Source organism: Ostrea edulis, chromosome 5 (genome assembly GCF_947568905.1).
Source record: "Ostrea edulis chromosome 5, xbOstEdul1.1, whole genome shotgun sequence".
NCBI classification, from domain to species: Eukaryota; Metazoa; Mollusca; class Bivalvia; order Ostreida; family Ostreidae; genus Ostrea; species Ostrea edulis.
This window is the reverse complement of record NC_079168.1, coordinates 56,910,585-56,919,019: the sequence shown is the minus strand read 5'-3', so window position 1 is coordinate 56,919,019 and position 8,435 is coordinate 56,910,585. Positions and strand designations below refer to the sequence as shown.

The following is an 8,435-nucleotide window of genomic DNA, read 5'->3' as shown; positions in this document are numbered from 1 at the left end:
GAGAAGTAAAAAGCATGAGTCATTCGCGTTGGAAAACATAGACATTTTATGAAGGCGGGGTTTTGAAAATTCTGACTTTCATTGATAAACTGGAATTTCTTACATTTAAAATTGTAATGTTTGCAATGTACATACATTTAACAAAACAACAAATAAAGAAAGCTACAGAGAAATTTTCTTTGCCGGTGTACATGTATTTCGCAAATTGTGCCGTAGTGTCTCTTTAAGATGAACATTAATTTTACTCTTCATTACAAATTGACAAATCATAGGTATAGTACTACATATGTATTATCAACATCAAACACAGAGGTAAGGGATTACGCTAACTAACACATTCAACAATACAGGAATTTTAGAGACTCAAGTTAGGGAACATTTCCATCTGAATCATCTGAGCGAAAAATTAGACAGGCATCTAAAGTAACTATCACAATCACATTAGACGCGAAATAAATTCTCGAAAAACATTATATTTAAATGTGTGTTTCATTCATGTTTATTCAGAACATTTTTCACATCAAAATTATAAAAAGTGCAAAATATAAGTGCACCAAGATAAAAATTGAGAAGAAATATTCTAGTTTATGTACAATCATGACATTTCATCCTGTCACAAAATTTGGGGCGGAAAAGAGAACAGCCAGGGTGGATATAACAGTAAAGGTCACACAGATCCAGAGACACAGACGGTCTATCACCATGGCAGCGAACCGCCACTCCGCGCGAACCACGACATCTTCTTCCTCTCGCTTGCACCGCGTGGTTAACTTTCTTAGTTCTTTTAAAATCGACAAAAGGTCTGATTTAGTACTAAGGAATGGGGAATCTCCTGGCTTTGGAACTGCCCCGTTTTCCATTCGAATGTCTTCCTCAAATTCCAGCCCTGGCAGAAGACACCTAGATTGTCGTTCTTGTACCACGATGTCATGAAGACGTGTTCTTTCTATCGGGTCTTTAGTATGCTTGTACTGTTTGGGTCCTGGACGTTTCATTAGCATAAGCCACGCCAGCCGTCCATTTATCCACTGATTTACCTAGAGTTATTGAAACGTGTTTTTTTTAAAAATAATCTAAACCAAACAAATTGAATATTGAGAGCCCATTATCCTTCCATAATAGGTACCATGACACATTTCAAACAAACGCAAAGAAGACTATTTACAATCTCAAAATGATTATACAGTGTATATGTAATTATGGAAGGGTGCAAGCGAAAACTGTATGCTGATGCATGTACATGGACACATGACTTTAATATTTACATCTTATCTCCAGTAACTTACCCAGGAAGGAATCTGATGAGTCTCTGGCCCTCTGTAGTGAAAGTTAAGAACGATAACTGTAAACAGCATGGACATCGAACACATTATCATGATGCAACAGAAGTATATACCTGAAAGTATATGGAGTTGAATTGATTCGAATGAAAAAGCATAAAATGTTTTGTGAAAGAAATATCGATTTCATGATAATTTTTTTCCAAAAAGGAATTTGGATTTTCCACTGATTTAATTAGTCTGGATCACTCAAACATTGGTGTAGACATGTTCTCCCCACAAACGCCTGCTCGCTTTCTATAGAAATAAAACCCACTTCCTCTTTAGATGGTGCTAAACTAGATAATAAAGTGATGGGGACTTTTATTGAAAGAAAATGTACTTGTACTTGTAATAGTGCCTAAAACAAGACTTAACTGCGGAACGTAGGGTATGTAAACTCATTTCATTTTAAAGCGGGTCATCCCATGAGTCTTATTCAAATTACATAATATTTGTAATGGAAAGAGTCCAAAACATATTTTCTACAGGTAACATGTTCTAAATACTCAATCTGGTTTTCTTTAAGTGGAAAATACATGTATATTCTTAAACTTTGTACAGTTTGCATCAAGTCAGGGTGATTTCTATGGTCCCAAGCATTACCCTTTTGAATGAGCAAATCGCTCGTCTTCATCAGAATTGTTTTGAGTTCAGAAAAAAATCAAAGCTCCAGACGTTTATGGGACGTCTACACAAACCTCTGGGTGATCCAGAAATTCCAGACTACGCTTTAGTCTGTTCGAAGATAATTGATTACATGTTTCCATATCTTCATCTAAAAACGGTATCGCTTGGTAACACAATGGGAGTAATCAATACAATCGTAACTACTCGGCTATTTCCGTAACCGGTTACAGAAAAGGACGAGCGCGTGATCCGATTGTAATCAATATTGATAACCGGACTTTGTGTGTAATTCTCAAGTGACAAAACCAACCAAGTACTATTGGTCACGGTACACGCTACATTGATTCCGTGACAATAACCTACCAATCAGGGGTACAGCGTCCGAGGTGGGCGGCATCGTCTCTGCTACCAGTAACAGGAACACCATAAGAGATAATAAAATCGTCACTCCTGAAAATAACATTTGTGTTTATAGATTAGGTAATCTCATTACTGACATACTGGTTAAGGTCTGAGGTAAATAGTTAAATGATGTTAAAGCTGTTCTCGATATAGTCTACGTTTTACACCTGGTCCCTGTAACATTGGTCTCCATCCAAACGGGGAAGACAAAAATAAATCATTAAAAAACCAATTTACACGTGAATCAAAGATACAAAAACCTTGAAAGTTTCATTCAATATGAAAGTGTACAAATTTTGTAATCTTTCCTTCCACCCGAAGCATGGCATAACGTAAAATGTATTTAGAACAGCCTAATACTGGTAAAACAACATAGATTTTAAAAATAAACAACAAAATACAGTAGTTACTTTAGTAGATGATAAAGTAATCAATATACATGTAGTTTCTTTCAAACGAAACCAATTTAAAGAATAATCAAATATCTGAATTTTGATATATGGTAGACACAGCTTTGATGGTTGCGTAAACAAATTCTAATATAGAAAATGTAAATATATTATCACGAATACCATGCATATACATGCAAAATCTTATACACGTCAGATAGAAAAATCAATTTATCACAAACGATCAGTATCCATTAACCTTACTAGAAGCAGGCAGCAAGTAAAATGCTATTATTTCGGCCTTAAACATAATTATTGAATTTCTAAATACATACAGCTGATATTGAATATTGGTGAATAATGAAAAAGGCACAAGGTACTTGTAGTTACATTCCATCTGGTTGGAAAATCTCACCAAAGCATGATTAATTATTTCATGTCAGAGTGTGAGAAGAGGCTAAATCCGCCTTTTCGGTTGTTTTTGAATATCATATAATATCCCAACCTCCATTTGACTCCCCTACAGAGTGGAATTGAATTCTGAGAAATATACGTTGACCTTGATGTTAACATCAAGTAGTTACGTGGCAAACAATACGTAATGGTTTATATTAGCCATCTGCAATATACTCTTATAAATCATTCGAGTTTCCAAGGTTTCTCCTGAGTGATTTTATCTTTATTTTCGTATCTAATTAAATTGTGAGTAAATACCCATGCGTAGAAAATTGAATTACAGTTATTATATGTCTGAAAAATACAAACACACATCAAACTTCTGAGGAAATACCGGCTTTAACCATTTCATTTGGGAAACATTCCGTGATTCAGCCCAAGGCATGCTTTGGAACATAATTCGTAGCTGGATAGAGAAGATTATGGTGATAAGGCATTTTTAAAAGTCGATATATAGAGATGTAGAAATCGCATGCTTATGTAGATACAGCTAGCACATATATAGTTTTTATTAGCTTAATATAATAATCACATGTAGAAATCAAACACACAAAAAATAACAAAAACAAAAAACAAAACCAAAAAATAAATAAAAAGCCACAAAAAGGGACAAAAAGAATTCAAAAGAAAACTCCTACACCAGAACCAAGGAGAGCTACTTGGACATAGCGAATTCAAAATGCATTTTTCTCCTGAGAATGGCTCAAAGGTCATCGTCATTCTTTAATGGCATTAGTTACTAATATTTCAGTATGAACTTGGTTCGGCTTTACTACATATTTAGGAAAGCGACTCACCACATTTAACTCTTTGTTTACCTTAAAATCATAGATCGACATACAAATCAAAGTCAGCGATACTCAATGGAAACTTTCTTTGGTTAAAACTTGCAAACAAAAATAATTACAACATATGCAGTCTAAAATTGCAACTTGAAGATAAACAAGATACAATTATAATTCAACTAGCCTTCTATTCTATGAGAACTGAAAAGGTCATTATTTTGATAGAAGTAATCAAGTTAACACGAACAACATATTAGCCCCAGTTTCGTATTCTGAAAGTGACGTCACAATCTGGTATTTCTCACCTAGTGAAATTTTTTCGCCTGAGTCGGGCGGCAGCATGAATAGAAGCAGGGACATGGATGATATAAGTACACAGGGTATGATTATGTTGAAGCCATAGTACAGCGTTCGGCGCTGGACATGTATTGTGTAGGTAATGTCGATATAAATTTCAGGACAGCACTCGTATGATTTCTGGTTCCGGATTCCGGGTACACCTGCAAAATTCAATAGCTACCTTTAAATTGAGCACCTGAAGAAGTTTTATGCGCTTTCAAAAGGTGACACCTATTTAATCAAAACTCATCAACTTCAGTTGACCACGTGGAGAAACATAACACTTAATGAATTAATATACATATATTCCTAAATATCATATTCTTCCCGTGGAGATCCGGGTTAGAATAGGTCCTCAGTACCCCTTGCTTGTCGTAGAAGGCGACTAAATGGGGCAATCTCTACCCAGAGTTGTCGTTCCGGGCTCTCACTTGCACCTCTGTAAACGTCTCAAGGGTTTTACAAGATTTTTGTAAAATGGCACGTATGCACAAATAAAGTATGGTTTTGACTTCAGTTACAAAAATATACGTAAATAAATAAATATTGAGCAGATGTTAAGTCTTTTTGTGACACAAGAAGCATTGATTTGGGTTGAAACGTACATGTAGATATTGGGTAGTTCTATTGCACCAGGCCTTTTGATAGGTACATGAAGAATATATAGTCATGGAAAAAAATATACAAATAGTTGCTTGTCCTACATTTTCCAGATATTTTATAACATAGTTCTTAGTTTTATTAGCCGTAAAAAAGTGGATTTACATGTGGAATAACATTGCTTACTTTGAGACGTTAACAGGTGTAAGTGAGAGGAAGGAACGACAACTCTGGGTAGGGATTGTAAATGGGGCGGTCCTTCGGATGACACCGCAAAAACCGAGGTCCCGTGTCGCAGCAGCTGTGGCACGATAAAGATCCCTCCCTGCTCAAAGGCTGTAAGCGCAATTTTGCAGCTCTTCACCGGCAGTGGTGACGTCTCCATATGAGTGAAATATTCTCAAGGGGGACGTTAAACAATATTCAATATTCTTCCGGAGGACTATTAAAACAAGAGAACCAAGAACCACATCGCTCTCCGGAGCTAATGTATTTCCCCCATGTAAATATCAGATAACATATACCATAGGATTCACTAAATGTTGACTTTAAATGAGTGTTGAAACCCTTGTAATTTCAACTTATCTGTCAGTGACCTGCCTCGGTTTAAAAACAATCATACTCAGAACATGCTCTAGGGTATGGAATCAGATGTGAGGTATAAACACCATATATAGGTGATAATGGAGCATTGTTACATAAATATGTGTGGTTGACGACAGAGAAGGTGAAATCATCCCGTTTTTCATAAAGGTGAGTTGTATATTTGCCGTTAACTTGCTTCATTGAGACTACATACATTTTACATTGAATACTAAATATAATGCAACAATAACCTAATAACTCCCATTCTCCATTCCTGATGAAATCAGATGCATCACCATTAGACGTTCCGTCAAATATAAGATCCAAAAATCGGCCGTCGTATGTCCATGAACCAAACTTCAGGTCACACTTCTGTTCATCGAATGGGAACCAGGCGATATCAATCTGGCAGGTGCTTTTAAACATCCCGGGGGGTATCCACTTCACCTCTCCTTTGTAGTTGACTATGATATTGGAATGGAAGGTTCCGTCAAAATCATCGTCTGCGCTATAGAAATTAAATTCAGCTTACAGTGACAAAAAACTTTTATTTCATTATATTTACATTTCCAATGTTTTTGCCTTTAATATCTTTATAAATTGTAATGATAGCCATTTCCTCATGAATGTGCAGTAGTTGTGAACAAAGCGTGTATGAATCTTGGGGGTGGGGGATAATAACATGTCTATTTTAACCACTTGGAATTCAGACAGAGGTAAACGTAGAATGTAAATGTAAGAAATAAACTTCTCTTTTTAAAATACATGGCGGAATGAATTGTAACGCGTCAAGCATGATAACAATCAAGGCGCGTGAATAACGTTTCTTACACTATTTGACATGGTATGAATATTTACCTCAAATTCATGCACTTTATCTCGATTTTGTGTAAATGCAATTATTGAATATGTTATTAATGCATTCTTAATTACTGGGATTTATTCGTCAGCGAAAATAATTGGAGCAGAGAAATTTGACATTTGCGAATAAAGCTACGTGTAGGTTGTCCTTATTCGAAGTTGGTTGACAGAATTAAGGAACTCACCTATTATAAAGTAGAACATCCGGTTTCCAGACTTTTTTGGCGGGGATTCTGAGTTCCTCTATCCCGCCAAATTCACGGGGCTCCCAGACCAGGTTAACGTCTTGCCATTTCTGCAAATTAGAATGTATCAATTTGAGTCTGTAGAGAGTTGCTGTTGTTTGTGGTAACGCCATGTCTCAAGATTGTTCAAATTCACTGCATGGTAACGCAACGGTCACGTTACGTGTGGATGTGGATACACGATGTAAGCAAACAGAATGTAAGCTTGCAATTACATTTTCCTTCATCAAGAGACGTTACTTCACCAGAAAAGTCTGATGGGTTAATGGATGAATATTCTTGACTTGCCATGCACGATAAAAAGTCGTCATAAAATATGTGTGGGGAAAATTTGAGACGAAATCGGGCATCGAACGGCATGCAGAGAATAGTCATACAGTTTCTGACACGATTTATGGTCCATTTCATGATTTTTCATTAACCATTACTAAAAGTCTGAATTCTAATGTACGCAATAAGGTAGATCGATCCTCGTGTGATGTCATAGGGTTTTGCAAAAATCTTTATTAAATTAAACTTTGCGCATGATAGAAATTTATCTTTCAGAGGAATTTTATTCACTGGATTAAATAAAAAATCTTGTAAACTATTGATGGAGAAAAGGGTTATATTTTCCAGAGATACTTAATTATTTATAATGGAAATAAATGTTGTCAAGGGCAATAACTCCTATGCTGGTATTTCCTCTACTGTATGTCTGTTATGTACAAGGATTTTCCTAATATCCAAAATTAATTTATACATATTTATATATTAGCAGAAATTAATCTATACATATCTATATATTAGTAGTTTTTCTAAACTGTTGACATTTAAAAAATTGTCATTTTTACAAGTTTTTATCTATTTTTGATTATTCTGTTTCTTGAAAATGTGTGATTTTCTGATGTTGACCTATTATATACTTCTGTTTTTATATGTCTGACATCTTAAAAAAGGTGGCAACATATACATTTTCTTTGGTTATGAATTAAATTAAGCTATATTGACTGGAAATTAAAACGGTTTTTTTTCACTTTCAACCATTGATATTGGTGGAGAGTGGAACTACCTTAAAATCATTTTCAATTCAATATATGCATGAAAAACGCCGAGAATGTCAGAATATATCTACGAGGCAGTAACAGAATTGTTGCAATATATCTGTGTAGGGTGTGGATAATTAGCAATGTACGGTTTTGACGATGCATTTGGATTTATTTTTTCATGATTTATGCGACTTGTGTTCAACGGAAATGGTCGTTTTTCCCATAAAAGCCATCCAATATGCATGTCTTTGTCCATAAATAATACACATTCCTTCACAACATAATTTCCTAGCCTGATTTAATATAGTTTTAATGAACAGTATTTACATTAGTTCAGTATCTCTTAGAAAACCACAGTTCTAATAGTATGCTTCAGGTTTGATATTACGAATAAAATCGAGACCAATTCAATATATACCGCATCGGAAATGATTTTTTTTATTGGTTGGTTGGTTAGTTAGTTGATTGAGGACTTTACGTCACTTTAACGTTATTTCAGTCATAGCAGGATATAATTTACCAATCTCTGAAATCCAACTGGCAAAACACGGGTTCGAACTCCGGTCCTCTTATATATATAAATATTAATAGTTTCCAGCTCACATGGGGTTTTAATAAATGTTTAAAAGCATGATTGGTCACAAGAGTAGCGGGAAAATTTTATACGACTTTTTTGCTGGCATTAAAAGTTTGAAATGGCGATGCAAGAACACAGTCATATAAGACCTCAACCGTGTGCATAAAAACCGGCTTCGTAAATGGAAGGTTTTTATAATGGATGGATTTGTGGCTCTCT

General features: G+C 35.2%; 1 protein-coding gene across 1 annotated transcript in view; it reads right to left on the bottom strand.

The window, feature by feature from the left end:
- Window positions 1-475: 475 nt before the first annotated feature.
- The window catches only part of LOC125649212 (neuronal acetylcholine receptor subunit alpha-7-like), a 38,145-nt gene continuing 30,185 nt past the window's right edge, over window positions 476-8,435 (bottom strand). Inside the window, exons 5-10 of the mRNA XM_048876547.2 lie at window positions 6,552-6,661; window positions 5,757-6,013; window positions 4,287-4,481; window positions 2,313-2,399; window positions 1,287-1,396; window positions 476-1,037 (exon numbers count right to left, since the gene is read on the bottom strand). Coding sequence (XP_048732504.2) covers window positions 606-1,037; window positions 1,287-1,396; window positions 2,313-2,399; window positions 4,287-4,481; window positions 5,757-6,013; window positions 6,552-6,661 — 1,191 coding nt within the window. The 3' untranslated portion in view covers window positions 476-605. The remainder of the gene's footprint in view (window positions 1,038-1,286; window positions 1,397-2,312; window positions 2,400-4,286; window positions 4,482-5,756; window positions 6,014-6,551; window positions 6,662-8,435) is intronic.